General features: G+C 40.9%; 2 protein-coding genes and 1 long non-coding RNA gene across 5 annotated transcripts; 2 read left to right on the forward strand and 1 right to left on the reverse strand.

Annotated features, from left to right (window-relative positions):
- Positions 1-4176: 4176 nt before the first annotated feature.
- Positions 4177-8948, reverse strand: LOC108874547 (AMP deaminase 2-like). Its single transcript, XM_018663058.2, has 5 exons — positions 8676-8948; positions 7999-8125; positions 7783-7906; positions 4637-4711; positions 4177-4322 (listed from the first exon to the last, which is right to left on the reverse strand). Exons 2-5 carry the CDS (start codon positions 8080-8082, stop codon positions 4264-4266), a joined length of 342 nt encoding a protein of 113 aa, XP_018518574.1. The 5' UTR covers positions 8083-8125; positions 8676-8948; the 3' UTR covers positions 4177-4263.
- Positions 8949-12139: 3191 nt separating this feature from the next.
- LOC127140920 (uncharacterized) lies at positions 12140-14128 on the forward strand. The gene is made up of 3 exons (XR_007811424.1): positions 12140-12855; positions 13570-13629; positions 13753-14128. It is a non-coding gene; the product is annotated as an uncharacterized LOC127140920 (long non-coding RNA).
- Positions 14129-14585: 457 nt separating this feature from the next.
- Positions 14586-18611, forward strand: LOC108874546 (uncharacterized). 3 transcript variants are annotated; one of them, XR_007811423.1, is made up of 12 exons: positions 14586-14688; positions 14777-15081; positions 15480-15540; positions 15620-15670; positions 15824-15868; positions 15959-16023; positions 16137-16235; positions 16773-16983; positions 17249-17294; positions 17483-17605; positions 17824-17920; positions 18155-18611. XR_007811423.1 is itself a non-coding variant. In XM_051068921.1 (10 exons), the coding sequence occupies exons 2-10, from the start codon at positions 14993-14995 to the stop codon at positions 17485-17487; spliced, it is 672 nt and encodes a 223-aa protein (XP_050924878.1). In that variant the 5' UTR covers positions 14586-14688; positions 14777-14992; the 3' UTR covers positions 17488-17658. The 3 variants fall into 3 exon arrangements, 2 of the variants coding, with proteins under 2 accessions (XP_050924878.1, XP_050924877.1); XM_051068921.1 differs by lacking the exons at positions 17824-17920; positions 18155-18611 and having other exon boundaries at positions 17483-17658; XM_051068920.1 differs by lacking the exons at positions 17483-17605; positions 17824-17920; positions 18155-18611 and having other exon boundaries at positions 17249-17411.
- Positions 18612-21692: the final 3081 nt, after the last annotated feature.

Raw genomic sequence — 21692 nt, forward strand, 5'->3', positions numbered from 1 at the left:
TACAGCTGTACAAATGTAATCAAGCCACTTGGGGACAATGTGTTGGTAATGTCTTGGCTCAGATCCATAGATAAAGTGTCTAAGTTTGATTGAAAATTGCAGGCCTCGTGCATTCCCAGTGTTGAAAACAAGGATCCTCTCACACCGGTAATGTCCTGCAGACCAAAGCGTGAAAAGAAAAGGTGCGTGTCTTTCTCTGCTGCCGTTATTTTAACAGCCAGATGGTAGGAAACAGAGTCCACACAGTCTGGGTTGACCACGTCTGTCAGATCCACCCCATCTCCGTCTCGCTGGCCAAACTGCCCGAGGGTGGCAACTACTTTGAGAAAGGTACAGGAGTTTACCCTCTCCACAGCCTCATCCAATAGCTTGAGAATAAACATTTGATCCTGCCTCAGGACTCTGAAACTGCCCATGTTTGTTGCTCCCTGTTTTTGAATAGTGGGGCGACACATCTCTTCCAGTGGCAGGGAATTAAGCAGTTTTTGGAACTCAACAGTCACAGACTTCAACAGTTCTGCAGCCAACTGACCATACAGATTAGGATCTTCCAATCTGGCATCTGGCCTCTGTAGACTGGTGGGGACAGCACACAGTGTGAGGATGTACCCCCCCTCCACATGGCCCAATTTGTGGCCAACTGAATTTTTAAGTGCACGGAGGCCCTTTGCTGTGCACTTGGAAAGGGGCACATGCTTTTTTAAGTAGTTGTATTGCTGTGTCAAGTGCACATAATCCGAATGTGGAAAATTTATATAGAAAATGTTCGCCAGGATGCCCAGCATTTGTTTCATCTGAATCATTATCCCATCCAAATCAAATTTGTAGTTGAGGCAGTGGGGATCAGAGACAGTAGTAGAGTGAATTGGGATGCGAATATCAGCATGTAGAAAATCCGCAACGTCATGACACTTTTCAAACTCTGTCAGAAGGGTTTTGCTATTCTCTAGCGCCACATCCCTTAAGATGACTGCTGATAGAATGGAGCTGGGTTGGTCCACTCCCTGTGCACAGGACTCACCCAACTGGTCATCATCTGTGGATGGTGGGATGGGTCTTGATATCACTCTCAGCCTTTTTGTGTCAGGGATATTTTCAGATTCAGCGCTGGTCCTTTTCTTTTCCTGCATGTTAGAGGTTTTCCTGGGTGCACTGGACAACAGTGTCAGATTCAGCTCGTCGATTTCCAATATGTTTGCTGATTGACCACTAGTTCTCTCCTCTTCAGGCACTTCAGAGATTTCGGGTGAGGCGCTGGGGTCTGCCATCGTCCTCAATCTATAATCCTCCAACCTTAGCCTCCTCCAATGTAAAATAGTGACAGGATATCTTAGAGTCGGATGAAGCTGTGTGAAGAGCAGAAATACAAAGATCTGCCACTGCGCATGGTATATATGTAGAGTTTACATCACCATATGTGAAAAGTAGCTGATAACCATATGTGCTTCACAGTAAAGGCTTTTGCAATGAGGACTCATATATGATATGCTCATGTAGAGTTTCATTGTACACCATATGTGAACGATAGCCAATAACCATATGTGCTTCACAGTAAAGGCTTTTGCAATGAGGACTCATATATGATATGTTCATGTAGAGTTTCATTGTACACCATATATGAATGATAGCCAATAACCATATGTGCTTCACAGTAAAGGCTTTTGCAATGAGGACTCATATATGATATGTTCATGTAGAGTTTCATTGTACACCATATATGAATGATAGCCAATAACCATATGTGCTTCACAATAAAGGCTTTGACTATCACAACTCATATATGATAGGCTCATGTAGAGTTTCATTGTACACCATATATGAATGATAGCCAATAACCATATGTGCTTCACAGTAAAGGCTTTTGCAATGAGGACTCATATATGATATGTTCATGTAGAGTTTCATTGTACACCATATATGAATGATAGCCAATAACCATATGTGCTTCACAATAAAGGCTTTGACTATCACAACTCATATATGATAGGCTCATGTAGAGTTTCATTGTACACCATATATGAATGATAGCCAATAACCATATGTGCTTCACAATAAAGGCTTTGACTATCACAACTCATATATGATAGGCTCATGTAGAGTTTCATTGTACACCATATATGAATGATAGCCAATAACCATATGTGCTTCACAATAAAGGCTTTGACTATCACAACTCATATATGATAGGCTCATGTAGAGTTTCATTGTGCACCATATATGAATGATAGCCAATAACCATATGTGCTTCACAATAAAGGCTTTGACTATCACAACTCCATATATGATAGGCTCATGTAGAATTACATAGTTGCACAGTAGGTACACAGTTGGAAGTTATGTCATTTAGTTTTGGCCTTTCTTCTTGTCCTTTCATTTTGTTCTCAGGCCTTTTGAGAGCAACTCCATAGACCTGATGGCAAATCGAACCAGTAGATGGGTCATCTCCATGGTGCAGAAGACAGTTGTGGCTGTCTAATGACCATCACCCTGCCAGACATTACCGAGAGACACCGGTAGAAATCGTCTGATATTGCTGTATCGCAGCAACGCAAGCTCGGAGAGACTCATGGCCGGTGGCGTTGGAAAGGCTATCGTGGAATTAGTGGGGGGTTATTTGCCATAAACCAAGTGCACCCCCTGCCGCTAGGACTTGATTTGTATGTGTCTCCACTCTTCATATGTATGTTTTCCAAACATAGTTGAGAGGAGTTCAGCCCGAGCACTGAGCCGGCCACAGCTGCTGAATGTGTGTGTGTATGTATGTCTGTGTGCATTAACCAGACTGTTTGTCTTAAGTGTCTTCTGTGTTGCTCTCTTTTAACGAGAGTTGGGACTCAAATCTTCGAGTCTCAAGATGATATGATATGATAGGTGTTATGAATTCACTATTCACATATTATTTACTAGAGCATTTTTCAAATCAGTGTTCTGTGTTTCTACACTTTAGCCCAAGTTTGGAACAATAAATCTTAAGGAATTTGAAGATGTTATGGAGGTTTGAAATTCTGACCGATCCATCTGATTATTAATTTTATTTTTCTTGTCCTGTTTGTTCTGTGGTCATGTAAATATTAACTGTAAATAAATAATAAAGACACTATTTCAAAAGAATGTTCAGCTAATTTTACTATTATAAAAGTATTAAGTATTACTTTGGACTTTGCATCCCACTCTATGTGTCTTAAATATTATAAGACACTACTTTGTCTTTGTCTGAATATTATCACTCTTTTGTATATTATGTAGATAGCTGCCTATATGGACATAGTTGTCTCTATTATACAGTATATGTCCCTATATTTGTCTATTGGATGGATACTAGTGTTTGTCTATTTGTTGAATTTATAGAGAGTTAATAAAACTGATTTTGATTCCCCCTTGTGATTTGAATTCGGTGACATAATTTCATTTATGGATCTTAGAATAGAGGTCTGGCAAAATAATTCCACCAGGTAGGCGACTGTGCTGAAACATGTATATAAAACAATATCTGGCCTCATTCTCAAAGAAATGAATAGCCTTTTGACCAAGACAGAGTCTTTGTGAGTGTCATGCCTGGCACTGCCACAAGGGGGCCCAGAGTGAAAACACGCTAGGACCAGGATCATATATGGTCACCAGATGAGCGTTGGAGCACTGGAAAGCCCATCATCGAATTAGCAGGGGTGCGTGGTGGTTTCATTACTGTCACCACCCCAGCCAAAGTTATTCGCCACAAACCAAGTGCACTCCCTCATTCATGCACACAAAATCCATGTTACCATTTTTCTTGTCGTTTTTCTACTGTTGTGATGAAAACATTGACTACCACAGGTGAAACCCACCACTGTCCAAAGTAATTCAGATTGACTTAACTACTCATGCGTGTCAGGCAGCCCACAACAAGTGTTGTGTCACTTACCTAACATATAAATGACCCAGCACATAGTAGTGGCAGTGGTAGCATAGTGGTTAAGGATGCTGGGTAATGTCCTAGTAGTCCTAAAAATTGTGGGTTCCAATCCTGGCTGCTACTGTTTTGTCCTTGAGCATGCACCGAACCCCAAAGTTGGTCTAGGGGACCCTGAAGTCATTGGCCAATGTATGTGGCTTTGTAAAAAAGCATCTGCTAAATGTAAAATGGTCCATTAAACAACAACAAACTTGATGGCTAGAATTACATAAATTTATTACAAAGTTAAAATTATTCTAGAATAACTGTGTCGTCAGAGGTCTTCTTCTTCCTCATATATCTTTTTGAAAACTGGGTTGAACTTCTTCTTTTTAAAATTCTTTTTCTTCGCCTTCTTCCTCTTCTTTTACCTGTCCCTTTTCTCTGTCCCCTGTAGGCGAGCAAAAAAATATCTTACAGAGCAATCTTATCCCCTTACTCTAAAACCTATCCCCTGCACCTGATCAAACACTGACCTTAGAAGGAATGGCACGCACACACATACGCACAAATCATACATGTTTTGTATGGTAACATGACTTGAGTTAATGTTACTATTACCATTTGCTTCTATTACAACCATATTGCTGACCATTATCAGCTACTATTTTAATCATCCACACATAGTTACCCAGTAGCTTATCCAGACTGATTAAACAGGGATTTTTAAGCATTATGTTATGGAGCAACTAACATAATTCTTACCAAGTTTGGTTGTGGAGGCGAAGGGGGTGGAGGAGGTGGAGGAGGTGGAGGTGTGTCCACTGAAGCCATCATTGACTGCAAAGAGACATTTTTTGATTTAATAAAGCAGACAAGACCAAGCTCAAAACGATGACTTTCCTTTTTAACATATAACTAGGCCTACCTACTATCCAATATATTTTCATCAGACCTGATTCAATTTCAACCCTTAATGTTAGACAGGTACCCACAACATGCTATAGCATGTTCCACTGTTAAAATATAGGCCTAGTGGTGCAACTTCGAAATACAAGGTGTAGAGTATAGCCTATGATATTGTGAAGACCATAACTGGCGTGTGTTAGACCCGAGCCATATGTCTATCCAAGCACAAGTCAGTCATGATTACAAACAAACACTGACTGCATTTTACTGCATTTGTCCTGTTTCCTCTGGTGTGATGCAAACTTTGGCAGCAAACAATAAAAATACAGTTTACCAATCGCGCCACAGGGTGGCACCCTTGCACTTTGACAATTTCTCTCCTGGTTCTGTCTACCTTGTAATTTCATTGGCAAAACAAAGTCCTACGTCACGTCCCACCTCTGTCACCTAAGTCCTAGAAATTCTGCTTGTTTCAGATCACTCAAAGGAGTTTAGATAAAAGAGGTAAGCCGATGTAAACTTCAGTTCTGCATGATAAAGTTGATCGCTCACAGTTCAGTTTATTTGTTATTAAATTCAGTTTATGAAGTTTATTGTTTGGGTGTTTTCATTATTGGACAGTTAGTTTGTGTCAGTTCTTTTAGATATTCGGACAAAATAATGTTGTTGTTTTTTTTATCCATAACTTCCAAAAAACATGTTTGGCCTATGTGCCTTGTGAGCCTTGTGTAGCTTTGTAGAAATTAAGCTCTGAAGACAGACAACTGAACGTAAACATATGACTATCAAGGAATTCTAGCCTTGGAGACTTATAACCAAGCTCAAAGCTGTGTAGAAATGCAAGTGACTTTACCTACTTTATTGCACACGGCAAAACCTGTGAATAAACAGGAACTGCATTGTGATGGTCAAGGTTTAGCGTGCACTGCTCCCAATAAACTTGACCTGGCACTAATCTAGCATGACAAGTGAGTATTTTTTGTGTTTAGACAAATGTCTCCAGTTGACTGTACCTTCCAGCCAGGGGAGGTTAGGGAAGGGGGGAAGGGTGACACATCTGCAAGAAGCCATATGAAACCTTACCTAATCACCTCAAAAGGGTCTGCATGAAGAACAAGACAGATGCAGATCGCAAACAAGAATTGATCAAAGCCAAAAAGTCCCAAAAAGCCTGGACTAAAATTGGCAGAACTTGGAGGTATGAGGAGATTGTCTCCTTGCTGAATGAACGAGATCCATGCCGCACTCTAATCAACCGGCTGAGAAGCAAGGGGTTCTTTGTCATTGGCGACCAGGGAGGTCCATGGTCAGTGTCACTGAGTTGTTTTAATAATAATTTCCAAATAATCTCTGTCAAACTGCAATTTAAATATTATGATCTAGCACAAATGGATCAGGCCAAAACAATCCATTTGGACTTGGACTGATAATAAAGTTAAATAAGGTTTCAATTCTATAAATATATTTCTGTAAATACATCGCAAATGAGCTTAGAGGGTTTTGCATCTGAACCCTTAATATGTATTTTTTACAAACATAGTAGTGAGGAGTCCAGCCCAAGCACTGAGCCTGCCACAGCTGTTGAAGAGGCACTTCACCTTGGCGAAAGGTAAGCTAGGTTAATTTCAAGATGAAACTATCTGTTAACAAAGGATTAATCTATCAGCTAGCAGTGTGTATGTCAAATGATAAAAGATTTTTTTGGACACATTTTAGAGGATGAAAATGGCTTAAAAAACCCCTCTGAGATTAAATGCTATCACTGATTATAACACATGGAATTGGCAAGGTTTCCGGGAGTCTTCATGTCACAGGAATAACCAATAAGGAATGGTAGCCAACACTGATATACAACACTGGCTCTCTGGGAGTACTAACTGCAGGCAATCGATTACCTGCCTATCCTGTTTAGTCCATTTTCCAGATCACCCTAATTTTACATCACTTTGGCTCTCTTTGGCTATTTTTACATCTGTTTGGCTATTCAAAGCCCTTAACTGCATCAAGGCATGGGCGGTGGTGGCCCTGCCTCACCCATTATTCCCCTATATTGGGACACCTCAGCGGCCGTTATCCCTAACATAATAATATATGACAACCCAGCTAAGTCATTGTTTTCAGCGTTTCTTATCACTGCTGAACGTAACTATTACACTCACAGCTCTTCATAACATTCACAGCTGTTCAACGCATGTGGAGCAGACAAGCCCAGGAAATCTCTCAATGGTAAATACTAACTCTACATTACCTGCACATTCCTCCTTGTTACTGACTGAAGCGCCACAAGAAAACAGTAACAGTTGTAATTTGGTGCAGTATAAATATAATGTAATTGAAATGAATTAAAATAAAGGAAGGAAAAGTAATAGACTTTGATGCCAAATATTGTTACTTCAGGATTGTTCCTAGCTTTTTCAGCAAGAGCCCATGGGAGATGGGCCTCTCTCCCCACAGTGGGGCTGGAGCACAAACGTATTGAAGTTGCGTCTCCTATATGAAGAGGAGTTATATAGTGAAAGATATTTAGATAGTAATAGATATAGATATAGCGATAGACAATGATGTTGTAGTACACAACTTCTCTATAGTATCACATAACAAATACATTTAGCCTAGTACAGTTAGAAAAAACTGTCTATTATTATCCATATTACAGCTGTGTAATATGCCCTTCCGTATGGTAGTAAAGAGCATATGGATATTGCTCTTTTGTAAATTACGCAAATTTATACCCACCTTGCACTGCCCTATCTGGACATAATCTGTTCTTAACTGTACATACTGCACATAATGTATATATTTCACTTGCTACTATTTGCACTTCTGATTAGATACTAAACTGTATTTCTGTATTCATACATGTGTAATGACAATAAAGTTGAATCTAATCTAATCTAATCTATTATTCCTTTCCCACAGAATGACTGAATATATGTCAGAGCTGTACTGCTTCGTAGTGTTGCGGGTTGATCTTTGTTTCAGCTTGTTGAGGTGTGTAATACCTGCGTAGAGGTAGTAAGAGTAAGGAGGGTTGTCCTCTTCCGTCCAGTTGACAGGAAGTGGACTGTCTGAGTCAAAGATGTGTTCTGGTTTAGACTCATCACCTATGCTGTCAAAGCCCACCACCTACAACAAAGAATCACAGTAATGATATATGGTCTCCAGTAACATGGCTTAGAACCATCACAATTCCTAACACTTTGTTCCCGAATACTCACGTGCTGTAAGAAAAGGTGCAGCTCTGGGTGACTGCCAAGGTTGATGGTGGCCTCAAACAGAGGCATGAAGATGTTCTCTAACATCTCCTGAAAGTTGGACAGTTGTTTCTTGGTATGGTACACATGACTGTGAAGACAGAAGTGAAACTTGTCAGACTGGTTTTGCCATGGATTAATATCATGCTGATTTAAGGACGTATTTTTTTCTCCCACATAATCCCTTTTTAAGGAAAAGAATTTTTATTTATTATTTTAAAATAATTGAGAAAAACACAAAACAGAAAAAAAAAAAAAAAAAATTGACATGAGCAAAATTACGTTGATAATGTTTCTGAATGTTTGTATAACTTATTGTGGCAGCCAGTGGGGCAGCCGTGGCCTACTGGCTAGGGCTTTGGACTTCTAACCGAGGGGTGGCCGGTTCGGACTGTTCGGAACTCCGACCAGTAGGAAAAATGTGGGCTGTAGAAGTGGTTGAACATTGCTTACATCTCTCATGATTACATCCATGGCTGAGGTGCCTTTGAGCACCTAACCTCGCTGCAAGCAGGCAGCCCACTGCTCTGGGTTAGTGTGTGTGTTCATTCTGTGCTGTGTGTCTCTAATTCACAGATGGGATAAATTCAGAGAAGAAAAGGAGAAGAAAGAAAAAAAGAAAAAAAACCCCTGAAACTTACAAGGAGCGGGGCACCTGAACCAGCTAGCGGACGTTGTCTGAATAGACCCCATGTTTGACTGCCCACTTGGCTAGCTTGTCCCACTTGTCCCTCGAACGACCATAGATGGACAGGCGCAGCTTGACGTTCTGATATTTGCTCTCCTCCAGGTTTGCCATCACTTCCTGTAGTGCAGAGACAACATCTCATCAGCAGGGCACGAGCATTACACATACAAGCAAACTGCTCTAAGCCTCAAGCCTAGTCTACCTGAACTAGAGAGTGCTTATCTCCTGTGTTTTTTTTTTCCCCAGACAAACACTTTCAAACTTTAAAACCTGTGTTTATAACTTACCAATATAAATTTGGTAATTTGGTAAATTTGCAGTTTGTTTTATTGCACATATTACCTTGATGATATGTGCAAAATTTTTGCCTTCAATGTGGTTATCAGTTTTGATGAAGATCTCACGCAGGCGGGGGTCCTGTGAAGAAAACTACACAAAGATGCCATTATGAGATGCACTTATCTAAGCATAGTCCTGCTTACTGTATGCCATTTGTCCCCTGCCCCTCTCCACACGCACAATCTCCCCACAGATCCACAGACACCTGCTAGAAGATGTTTAAATTGGATCAGGTACTAAATTTTTTTCACTGTCTATGTCATGAATACAGATGTAAAGCATATTTATTTTCCCATGTTGTCAGTTGTGAGCAGATATCTCAAAGCAGTAAGCCGATTCCTGACGATACACAGGCAGCTGGTGAGAGGTATGTGTCCTGCAGTGTTATGTTTTCTTTCAAGGTCTGTGACATGTACACCAGTGTAAACCATATCGATTTTTCAATTTTCTCAGTAGTGAGCAGATGACTCAAAGCAGTGAACCAATTCCTGATGATGCACAGGCGGCTGGTAAGAGGTGTGTATTGTGTATGCAAACAATTTTTCTTCAAGGTCTGCGTTATACCAATGTAATGCACATTTATTTTTCCCATATTCTCAGTTGTGAGCACATCAGTTATTGCGCTGGGCCTGGAGGTGCAGATGCACAGGAATCTGGTGAAAGGTTGTATATGTTGTATGTATGTATGTTTTGTTGTATAAATAAATGTATGTGTGAATGAGTGAATTCTTAAATGTAGTGCTTTTGGAGGTACACCCAGCAGTCCTGAAAATAACCTATTCTCATAGCTCTTCTTCCTCAGCTTTGAAAACAACAGCCCTAGACCAGTTTGAAAAATTTGTTGAAATGTTTCCTGTTACGCTTGCCGATGAACCACCCACAAAAAAGATGAGGATAAGTGCTGGATATAAAGACCGCAACGTTTACGACAAATGGAGAGGAGAGCAGCGTAAGATGCGCTTAAATTATATACTCGGTAAGCATCTGTCATGTATTTGAAAACAATAAAGAATGTTGTAGATACTCTGTAAGAGAAGATGTGCTGCTTTTCATTGTTTGTGATTTGTTAACTGACACCAACTGAAAAATCTCCCTCAGCTCATATTGGCAGGCGTCCACTGACATGGGACAAAGTCCATCTCATCGTCAATAAAGAAAAGTGGGACACAAACCTCCCAGTCTTTGAAGATATTCATCGGGCTTGGGTATCAGAACAGAAGGCACTCCTTGAAAAGGATGAGAAAATCATACAGGCAGTCGCAGAGCAAAAATGGAAAGGGCTTCAGATCAAGAACTTTGGTGGAGACAAGGGAAAAGGCGAGCAAACAACAGACATGACAAATGAAAACAGAGTGTCAAAGTTTTTTGAGGACATGGCCGTAATTATTCTAGTCTGTTCTGTGTAGGTGTAATTGCCACCATGCCATTCACCAAAGGAGATGTTGTTTGTGATTACCATGGGCGAGTAATCCCGGCGTCTGAAGGAACTAAATTACTTGCTGAACTGAAGAGTGGAGTCATGTGCTATCTTTTTTTTTTCAAGACCAGAGATGGTGCCAGTCTTTGTATCGATGCACAGACCTTCCCTTGTGAATGTCACCCTCTCAAAGACACATTTGGGAGGAGGATGAATCACTCTAGGAAGAAATCCAATGTCAAGCCGGTACATTTCCAGTTGAAATTCCCTGATGGTTGCAGAGACACCATACTGTTCCTGGCATCACAGGACATCAAATGCAATGACGAACTCTTGTGGGATTATGGCGTAAAGAAGACATCCTTCAGAGGTGAAGGGATTGACTTGGACTGGTTAGATGAATGAGTGACATTTCTCATAGTAAACATTTTTCTTACGTTTCTTATGACGTTGCCGTGCTGGATCTTCGTCCTCTATCCAGCTTTTAAGCACCTCAAATGTTGTATGTTGATTTATATTCAAATAAAGTCCAAAGTTTAAATGTCCTACATTTTATTGCGTGCTTATTTAAACAATTACTGGTTCTGAAAACCCATACTACTCTCTAGTGCATACAACAGGAGCAGGGAGGTGTCATTTTGTATCAAGAGAATATTTGCTTGTTTGCTTAAATTGTCCACTTGTTAACTCATTGTCACTGGCTGAGCTGTGATGCTTGTGTAGCGTGCAGCACCCAGGCAGCCATTTGCTTAAAGTGTTATTAATGCGTTAAAAAGCCAGGTCTGTGGTGGGGACTGCAGTTGGTCTGGGGTGGGGGAGGTGTTTGTTTGAATGTCTCCCTCTGAAACAGGCATCTTCATATATGGTGCCTGCCAGCTCTGCTCGTGCAGCATATATGCCTTATAGCGCAAGACTGCCACCCTGTGGCAACATTGGTTAACTGGTAGTGAAATTCTGCAAAGCGCAGGCTCAGAAATGACACAGAGTCTAGGGCAGGGGTGTCAAACTCAGTTGCACAGGGGGCCAAAATTCAAAACACAGTTTAGGTTGTGGGCCGAACAGGATAAACATTTATTGACCATACTAAAACTAAATGTTTTAGACATAATATGAATATGAACATAAATATGAATAAAAACAGACAGGAATATTATTCTGGAATAAATAAACTTAAACTTTAAATAACTTAAAATATTTTGCTCTCCATAAAAATATATCCTGTCAAAATTGAAATTGTTAGAAATATGAACATGCTGCAAAAAACACCTGAAAAAATAAATCAAAATTGTGACAGTGCTTGTGCTTTAAGTAAACGTTAAAACAACAAATCAAAACATTTGAATTTCTTTGCTTTTATGTCATTTTGTCAGAGCTGGATGCTTGGCATCTTTTTTTGGCAACAAGTTCTTTTATGTTTGGTGTGAGGTCCTGTGTTGTGGAGATTCTCAGGATGGACTGCAGGTGCTTATCAGTGAGACGACTCCTGTGTGCTGTTTTGTTAGTCTTCATCATTGAGAAGAGCTTCTCACACAGATATGTGCTACCAAACATGCACAAGGTTCGAGCCGCATGTAGACGGAGCTGGGGCATTGCTGCGGGAATGGAGTGAATAAACATTGCGGGCCCTGCAGTGTCGTACTTTGCCTTTAGTGTCCCATTACACTGCAGCTCAAACTGCTCCATCTGAATCTGCACAGGTGCAGTTTCCACGTCGACGGCAAATGGGTTGCGAAGCAACTCGAAATTGTTTTATTGTGCTTCGAAGTCACCAAAGCGCCGTGCGAACTCAATGCGCAGTGCGCTCAGTTTATCAGCAAAGTGCGCATTTAATTGTTTAAAAACTTGTTTAACACGGGAAGCGTTCGGCAAGGCAACTGAAGCGCTGCATTATGGGATCTGTAGTTTATTGTGTTATCAGTGCTTCGTATCGCCGGGCCACTAATGACAGTAATATAAAATGATCTCTCCGGATATAATTGCACGCCGGGCCGGATGTGGCCCGCGGGCCTTGAGTTTGACACATATGGTCTAGGGCATTGCTCATACTTCTACTAGTACTTCTAATAATTAATTAATTATAATAATTATAATAATAATTAAATTCTTGTGACTTAAATTCGGACAATTTACTTGATTTCAAAATACAGATGTTCTATCAGTTCACCAATTTCACCACAGGGTGGCAGTCTTGTAGGCTACTCTATCATTTGAGTGCACGGTTTTCACCTAGCAGCATGAGGTCAAAATCCCCACCCCTCGCCTCTTAAACAGAGAGCGGCGCAAAGAGACGGCACTTCAGAATTCAGCGGAGGATCATCAGGTAGTCAGCGGTGTAATTTGTTCGTTATTCATAAAAACTCAAAGGAATCAGCAAAAGGTAAGCCGAGGGAAACTTGACTTGTTGTATGATAGAGTTTGTCACTCACAGTGCAGTAATGTTTACGGTTGCTTTGAGTATTTTGAAATGACTGGCCCGTGTCCGAAGTCTTTGGGTTCAACTAGGCTACGTTAGAAGTATTTGGAACAAGTCATATATGTGGGGTCATTTCTTCAAGTGTTTGGAGAAAATGTTCTTGTTTTATCCACAGCTTCCAGAAAGCACGCCTAACATAAGTTTAAAGTGTGTTTTTGGCATCAATGTTGACGTTTCCGTGAAGTTCGGGTTTTTTGCAATATATATTTCCTCTGACCACACAGTAAATGACAAAATGCAGTTTTGTAGAGATAAGGCTCTGAAGACAGTAAACTAAACATAGACGTGCATTTTCCAGCATTGGAGACATTGTGTAATATAATCATCAAGTTCCCTATCCTTGCTAACTTTCTGTGAGTGGAGATTGTTGTGGGGGGTGGGGGTGGAAAAGGGACACACACACACTGAGACACAATTTTGTGGCTTTGAGCTGGGAGAGGGGGTGTGGGGACAGTGGCAAACACAGCGGGCGAGAGAGAGAGACACACACACACACACACACACACACACAGAGAGAGAGAGAGAGAGAGAGAGAGAGACTAAAGTCACCTCTTTCTTTGAGAACATGGCTTGTAACAGTGTAATAATATTTCCTTCATTTTTCATTTTTATTTCTAGGTAACCCTTGAAACGCAGTGTTCCTTGGCGTAATCGACAGCTGTTGAAGTGGCATAAAATGTAAGAATTAGAAAATCCTCCGTGCTTATTACTTAAATAAGCAGATTCCTTAATAACAAGTCTCAATGGATTGCACACCCCAGTGATCTCATGACTCTTTTCTCATTTATGTGTTTATGCTAGGGACAGACCTGACCGCCGAATTGTCTACTGCCTAATATGCAGGAAGCCTTACGAAAATTTATCCACACACCTCAAAAAGGCCTGCATGAAAAAACAGACAGATGAAGTACAAAAGCAACAGCTCATCAAAGCCAAGCAGTCCCAAAAAGACTGGACAAAGGTGGCCAGGACATGGGAGTACAGTGAGATTGCTGCTTTGATAAAGAGCCCAGATCCCTGCCGTGCAATTATTGAGCGGATGAAGAGCAAGGGGTTTTTTGTCGTCAATGACCCGGCACACTCCACGGCAGACGCTTCGCTTTTTGACGTTTGTGGAGAAAACTGTTCGTTCACGACCAGTCCTGCTTTCATTGAACCACGGCGGTCATCTTGGGCATGGTCCGTCCATCCAACTCAAGAAGAAGTGGTATGATTTTTTGTTACTTTGTTTCTTTTGTGCGTGTGTGTTGTTGTTGTTGTAGGTGATCCATGAAACTTACATAAATTGCTGTTTGTATTGCAGCTGAACTATGTTCTAGATACTAGTAGGCCTGCGAACGAGTTAATTGTTCGGACATCTAAAGCCTGTCTAACCAGAGCGGATTTCTGGACGCTAGGCCTGAGAAAAGAAATGGACTCAACGGTAAGTTAATTACTGCATTCGAGGTATACTATAGTTGTACAGTTTTTAGGTCTGCATATTTCATGACCATTTTTTACCTTTACAGATTGGGAATGCCTGCTTGGAGCTTATACAACAGATTGCTTTTTCCAAGGTAGCGTGTGAATGATCAAGCTTGTTTTGTGGATACTTGATACCGTATCCAGTGTGTATGTACATTTGTGTTGCAAGTCATTATCGGTCTGCTGTTTCAGGGGAAGAACATATATGTTGAAGATCTGTATGTGTGTCCTACTTGGTTGCAACAGAAGAACAGGTCTACGGCTCATCTAAATGTAAGTATGTCCACTAGTTTGTTTTATCTGAAGACTTACATAATGCATCATGACTAATATATTTACTTTGCCTGTACTGTCTTTTAAGGCCAACGCTCATGGCAAAGACACCATCATCTTCCCCCTATGGGTACCGGGGCATTTTCAACTGTGTGTAAGTACTGACCATTTTACATTTCATACTCTTAAAGAGTGAATTGAGCCAGTAGACAAATACCAAAGACGTGCTTGTAAGGTTAAAAGAAACTGCAAATGCCTTGGTGTATGGCTTTTCACTGAAAGCAAAAGCTGTCTTCCATAGGTTATGAACGTAGCACGCAAAGAAATGTACTTACTCGACCCATTGCTGTCGGCGTCCAAGTCAGGATTTGGAGGATACCTGCCAGTCCTAAGGTTGGCCATTGATTTGTCATGATACTGTAGATCTGATTTAATTTGGTCAAGTTCCTATGATCTTTACGCTTGTTTTAGGTTGCGGCCCAGTGACCCTTTTTAGGTCTCTTAAGCAACGTTCCCTTGACCACTGGACTTGTCCCTGTTACTGTGTTGATTTTTTTGCATTGATAAATGTTGAATAGTTTGTGCATTCATTTTACATATCACTAAATGATGACTAAATGTGAGTGTACAATGTAGTGACACAAGTAAACCTTTTCTTTGCAGAAAAAATGTCTCTCCGGGCTCTGTAAATGTAGTATGCCATTTGGCCTGATTTAAATGCTGCAATTGGCATCACCGGGTGAACTGATTCGTTGACTTGTCATTAACACTTTATTCTCCTAAATGGACAGGAGTGTAAGCCAGACCATTTATCAAGGCCAGTGGACGGAAAAGACGGGCAGGGACTTGAAGGTATTGACATACGGTCTAAAGTAGCACAGTTTACCTTAGCCACACTGATGAAAGTATTCATGATGCCGTGTCCTTGCAGGGCTTTCCAAAGCAGCCCTTCGGAAACGACTGTGGCATTTTCATGCTGATGGTAAGTCATAAAGTTCTGCTGTGCTGTTTGTTTGTTCATTTGCTTGTTTTTCTTGCTACAGGTTTACCCCATGCAGTTATCATTGGGGTTATTTACAATTACAGGCTTACAAATGTCAATCGGAAGCTAATGCTATTTTCTTTCTTTCTTCAGTCTGCCCTCTACTTGGTCTTGGATGGTCAATTTGATTATTCCGTGGTAAGTAAATAGCTACACAGATTTCACGTAACATACATTTCAATGTAATGCAGAGCTAAACTGAGCCGCTGAACCAAACTACTATTTCAGCACGATATGCCAGTGTTGCGCAGATGGTGGTGCCTGTTGCTCCTCGAGAACCATGGCCTAGACAGGTGAAAATAAACTAAATTCATGTGTGTGTGGTGCATGTTTCTTGCCTCACTGCCTTCCGTAAGCATAAAACATGTTTTGTTTTGTTCTTTTTGTGTCTTTGTTTGTTTTTTAGTCACGGTAAAGTATTTGCGCACTGGACAAGAGAATGCCAAGCACTCCTCACTGGAAAACACTCACCCATCTTCAGGTTGAAGAGGAAAAGGGATGAAATGTAAGAGACACACACACACACACACACACACACACACTCACTTCTTTTGTCAACTTGTATATATCTGAAAACATGAATACTGGTTAATGATCACTGTGAAATTGTTTTGTGAAAACATTTTGGATTATGACTGTATTGTTTATGTCAAATGATTATAAAATAAATAAAATAAAAAACAAAAACAGGACACATTTTTGAACACATTGGGGACTAAAATGGCTTTAAGAACCCCCTGAGATTGAATGGCATCACTGAGACACGGAATTGGCGGCAGACACATGGACGCCAATCAACACACATGTAGAACACCAGTCAACACAACTATATTACTCTGAGCTCTTCTGGGGGTACTTGATGCAGGCATTTAACAGATATTTTTACATCACTTTGGCTATGCAAGGCTCTGACTTGCACAACACTGACACAGTGCAACTCAGGACCTCAAAAAGCCCCACTCCATTTTGTTCTCCACCCCTTAAGTTTTTTTTTCCTAACGAGGCGCCGTTGGCTGCCTGCTGACCTACTCTATCCCATTAGTATATCGAAGGAAACCCGCTCGGTAAAGGAGAGGGAGCAGTTCAACAGGGCCAGGAAGATTGTGGAGAGGATCACTGCAGACCAACTGCGATCTTTGGTGAAAAACTACTACCAGCGCTGCACCATCCTCCCTGGAAAGTCTTTCCCCCACCCGTGCAGTCAGGCACGAGTCAGGAGTATCCAAGAGACCCAGGAGTATCCAATCCACCAGGTCAATTAACTGAGTTTCCCACCAAGCTTTCATACTCTGGAACACCCACCACAGATTCTTCATTTTTAACTTCACTTTTCTACGTTTTCATGTTTTTTTTTTTGTTTGTTTTTTTGTTTTTTTTGGTGTGTGTGTTTTTGGTTTTTCTTTTCTCCTTTTTCTTTTTTAAATGTATATAATACATTACAACCCAGCTACAGTCATTGATTGAAGCTTTTCTTATCAGTGCTGAACATGACCGTAACACTCTTGTCCTCAATCACAGCTCTTCATCCTCTGTGGGCCACACAGGCCAGGAAAATCTCTCAACGGTAAGTACTAACTGTACTTTTCCTGAACATTTCTCTTTATTAATGACTGTATACTGCCAGGAGACAACTGTATTGTAATTTGGTGCTGCACAAATTCTGTCTGTAGTCTGGGAGACAGGCCACAAATCTTCCAGAGTTAGGAATGCCATGTTATTCACCAATGTATTCTCTGTGTTTCCTGTCTGCAGAGTGAGTTTGATGTAGCCCCAGATGCAAATCTGGCCACGAATCTCACAGCATTGGCAGATATCAGCCAGGATCTCATTGCCATCCCTGCTGAAGAACTGTTTACATCCCAGCAAACACAAGAGGTTAATATCAATGTAGTAACCAACTAACTGTGCATTGTCCCTGCGCAGTCTGCGTTGTCTCCAGGCCTGTGAATCCGCTCCTTGTTACTGACTTTAACAACAATAATTGTAAACGTTTTGACATGAGAGGACCATAATTATTCTTTTCACTTCTGAATGAACTTCATATAACTCACCCAGACCAATTTGTACAATTAATCTTTGGTGTTTCCTGTCAGCAGTGTGATTTGTCAGAGGAGATAGATGCCCTGCTGGCTTCTCTTTTAGATGGTGAAACACATATTCCAGCAAACACCGGATGTGAACACTTTCAGGGTAACAGAAAATGAATAATTTTATTAATAATAACTTGATTTTATACAGCGCTTTACCTAAGGTCATTTTGCTTTGCATGGTGGCATGTGTGTGTGCGTACACATGTGTTTGAGTGTTTGTGTGTGTGTGGGGGTCTCTGAAAAGATGTTCTTTTGACTGTTCAGGCCTTGTGAATGCCATTTTAGTTTCACCAGAGCAACTTTCACATGTCCTCTGTGTTTCTGTTTTTTTTAGCCCCGTCTTGAAACCATCAATTTTGAACAGTGGGATGGCCTTTGAAATCAAGACTGATCTCATCCACCTGCTCCTCCTCCTCATCATCACCATTCACCCACTTCTACACAATCTGCATCTTGCACAATTAATTTTCAGTATTACTTTTTGCACTTTACATCCCACTCGTATGCACATTGTCTTATATCTTATTTTTATTATTTGTATATTATGTTGATATGTGCCGATGCGTGTGTATTGTATTTTCTATTGGCTTTTTTGTACAGAAAGTTTACCTTTATTTTTTATTTACTTATTTCTGTTTCTATTTATTTGTAAGTAAATAAAGACACAAGTTCAAAACAAAGTTCTTCGGTTTGGATAGAAAAGGTTGTCTTCCAGTAACTCCAGCCGTTTCTGTCTGAGAATGAGATGTTAGACATCTTCTAGTCTGTATTAATACCTGGACTTGTATATAGGACATACAGCTAGATAGTATTGCATTATAAAGGACTAAAGTGTTATTAATGCGTTAAAAGCATCCACTCTTCTGAAGTGTTACCAACACACACACACACACACAAATCTTTTGTCAACTTCTATTTATTTAAGAGCGTGACTGCTGGTTGATGATTAGTGTGAACAAGTTTTGTGTAACCATGGAGGGTGTTACTCCATCAGAGTGTGGTGCCTCCATTTTGCCTCCCAAAGATTACAGGCCCACATAAGGGCTTTGCTCGTGCCTATGACACATAGCGCAAGACTGCAGCCTGACACGAAATTGGTGAACCGATAAAACATCTGCGTTTGACATTAAGTAAATTGTCCGAATTAAAACCACAAGGGCGAAAGTTTCTTTTGAACGTTAAATGCTATGTATGACACACAACCCACTCAGGTGTGAATGTCTCCCTCTCAAACAGGCATCTTCATATATGGAGCCTGTTCTATGTCAGCTCTGCTGCTTAGGGTCCCAGAGTAGAGAGAGAGGCCCACGTATAGGAATTTCTCATGCAGCATATGTCATATAGTGCAAGACTGCCACCCTGTGGCAATATTGGTGAACTGGTAGTGAAATTCTGCTAAGATATATAATTTTTGTTTTTGTTTGTATTTGTTTTTTTCTCCCCAATAACTCACCAAATATACACACAAGTCTGAGCCTACAATATATTCTTTTTAACAACAAGTTTATTCAGTGGGAAAATTAAGTATTGAACAACCTACAATTATGAACAATGAAAAGATTTATGAACAAATATTTTTAAAAATTAAACATGTGGATCAAGGGTTTTCTTTTTGGGGTGGGGGGGGCATCATACGCTGCCTTTGGCGTTTGAATGCATTAAAGCCTCTTGAAGGTATATTATTTTGTGAGCACTTTTTAATGTACTCTTGAAAGGCAATCATATGCGATTTTGTTGGATCTTGGTCAATGAAGGCTTTCTCTTCTTGCCTCCAATGCTTTCCAGCGCTTTCAACCGAACCCGCACCCCTTACATTTTCATCAGTTCTCGCTGGGGTCTGGGGTGGTGGAGACAGAGGGTCGCTGATGCTGGCTGAGCATGAAAGAGTGGAGCTGGGTGGCACTACATCATGCCCACTGTCCACATCCATCTGGTCATCTGCGCTTGAAGAGGGTGGTGGGCTGGGGCTTGGTAGAAGGCTTCTGGGCTTTTTAATTGGTGTCAGTCGGATTTTCTTCACCGCATCAAGTTTTTGATTTAGAGCTTTTGTTCCAGGATCAACCGAGTCTTCATCATCCATTGTTGAGGTTTGTGGCCGTGGTACACTGGGTTGTTTAATTGGTGTCAGTCTCATTTTCTTGTATTCAGAAAATGCAGCTTTGGCTTTGGAACGGTCCACCTCGTCCATATCCTCCTTGCTGAGAGAACAAATGCTGGTTTCCCCGTCATCATCAGTTTGAGGGTTTTGGAGTGTAAGGTTCTCAGAGATGGTTTCCTCTGGTTGTTCTGCCATCGTGTATAAAAATTCAAAATAATCCACTACGCAAGCCTTCAACAGTTGATGCAACTACTTGCAATGACTGCAGTGAAGTGACAAATTATGAGGTGGTTGGTGCTTATATGTGCTACCTGAAAAACACATGTGCAAATCTGCTACAGTGCAACACATGTGCAAATCTGCTACCGTGCAACACATGTGCAAATCTCTCTCTCTCTCCCTCTCTTTCTCTCATATTCATGCACCCATAATCCATATCATAGCATTTTACCATTTTTCTTTTCCTGTATCATCTGTTGTGATGGAAACATTAACTGCAAATAAACAATAAAAACAGTAGTTCATAATAAAGCCCTTGGATTTGGACAATAAATTCCCTTTATTATTATTATTATTATTATTATTGTTGTTGTTTTGTTGTTGTTGTTATTAGTATTACTATTATTATTATTTATCTTGTGTATTATTAGGGAGTGCTGTGCCCGGCACTCCCACAAGGTGGCCCAGCTGAACTCCAAGCCATGGGACTTGGCTATTGCCAGTGGATTCATATGTGATTCCAGGGGTTGCCCACGGCTGTGTCTCGGCAATGGAGCCGTGCACAGACCACAACTATCGCATGTGGAATCCACTACCATGGCTATCACATATGAAAATCACTACCACAAGAAAAGTGTTTTAGACATAAATTTTGTCTGAAATCAATTAACATGTGGGAAAAGTTTGCTAACAGGACACAGTATGGAAAGCTTTGAGCATTGTCCTGTAAGGTCAGGAACATTGGCAGTATCCAGTCCAGGCACGAAAACAGTTGTTATTATTGTAAATCAGCAGCTGATGATCCCTCTTTCTGCATCTTCTCCCTTTGCCTTTGTCTTCTGAGACAAAAGTACAGATCAAGCACTCTCCCCCTCCTTTTCACTATCAGATATTCTCAGAAATGTTTGGGAATGTATAATGTGGCCATATTATTTCACTCACAACTCTAAGTATGGCACTACGGCATAAAGTACAGCAGTTGGCCTTGCTGACAAGTCATTTTGCAATTTTCCTCACCTACAAAAGAATGGTCTATAGTCGCCATTTTCTGGTGAATTAGTTTACGGCACTTTTTCAACTTTTTTGCAACCTTTTTGTTGCGTGACAATTAGGGAAAAAGACTTTGGGTGTCGGAAAGTGCTATAACTATACTATAACTCAAGTATATAAAATATGACACCCAGAGGAGCGTACACAGTGTATCTAAGCAACGCAAGTTGGAAAGCCCATCGTAGAATTAGTCATCATCATCATCATCATCCTCAGTCAGAGTGAATTTTCGCTAAGGCCGCACCCATATATGAGGCCCAGAGAGCGTATCTCAGCAATGCAAGCTCATAGAGAGGTGCGGCTGGCGGCGTTGGAAAGCCCATCATGGAATTAGTGGGGGGGCATGTGGGTCTCATGACTCTGCGACCACCACAGACAAAGTTATTGGGCCAAATACAACTGCACCCTCTATCTCTAACCCTAACCCTAACCCTAACCATAACCCTAACGCAAGCTCAGAGAGACTCGTGGCTGGTGCCGTTGGAAAGCCCATCATGGAATTAGT

Source organism: Lates calcarifer, unplaced genomic scaffold (genome assembly GCF_001640805.2).
Source record: "Lates calcarifer isolate ASB-BC8 unplaced genomic scaffold, TLL_Latcal_v3 _unitig_5450_quiver_711, whole genome shotgun sequence".
Lineage (NCBI taxonomy): Eukaryota > Metazoa > Chordata > Actinopteri > Centropomidae > Lates > Lates calcarifer.

Bases quoted from the DNA above. Each gene is read 5' to 3' on its own strand.
- LOC108874546 (XM_051068920.1), top strand. From the start codon at position 14,993: ATGAACGTAGCACGCAAAGAAATGTACTTACTCGACCCATTGCTGTCG. The intron at 15,082-15,479 runs GTTGGCCATTGA...CTAAATGGACAG, and splicing joins GGATACCTGCCAGTCCTAAG to GAGTGTAAGCCAGACCATTT. The intron at 15,541-15,619 runs GTATTGACATAC...GTGTCCTTGCAG, and splicing joins AGACGGGCAGGGACTTGAAG to GGCTTTCCAAAGCAGCCCTT.
- LOC108874547 (XM_018663058.2), bottom strand. From the start codon at position 8,082: ATGTTAGAGAACATCTTCATGCCTCTGTTTGAGGCCACCATCAACCTT. The intron at 7,907-7,998 runs GTGAGTATTCGG...TCTTTGTTGTAG, and splicing joins TGCACCTTTTCTTACAGCAC to GTGGTGGGCTTTGACAGCAT. The intron at 4,323-4,636 runs GTAAGAATTATG...GCTCGCCTACAG, and splicing joins CGCCTCCACAACCAAACTTG to GGGACAGAGAAAAGGGACAG.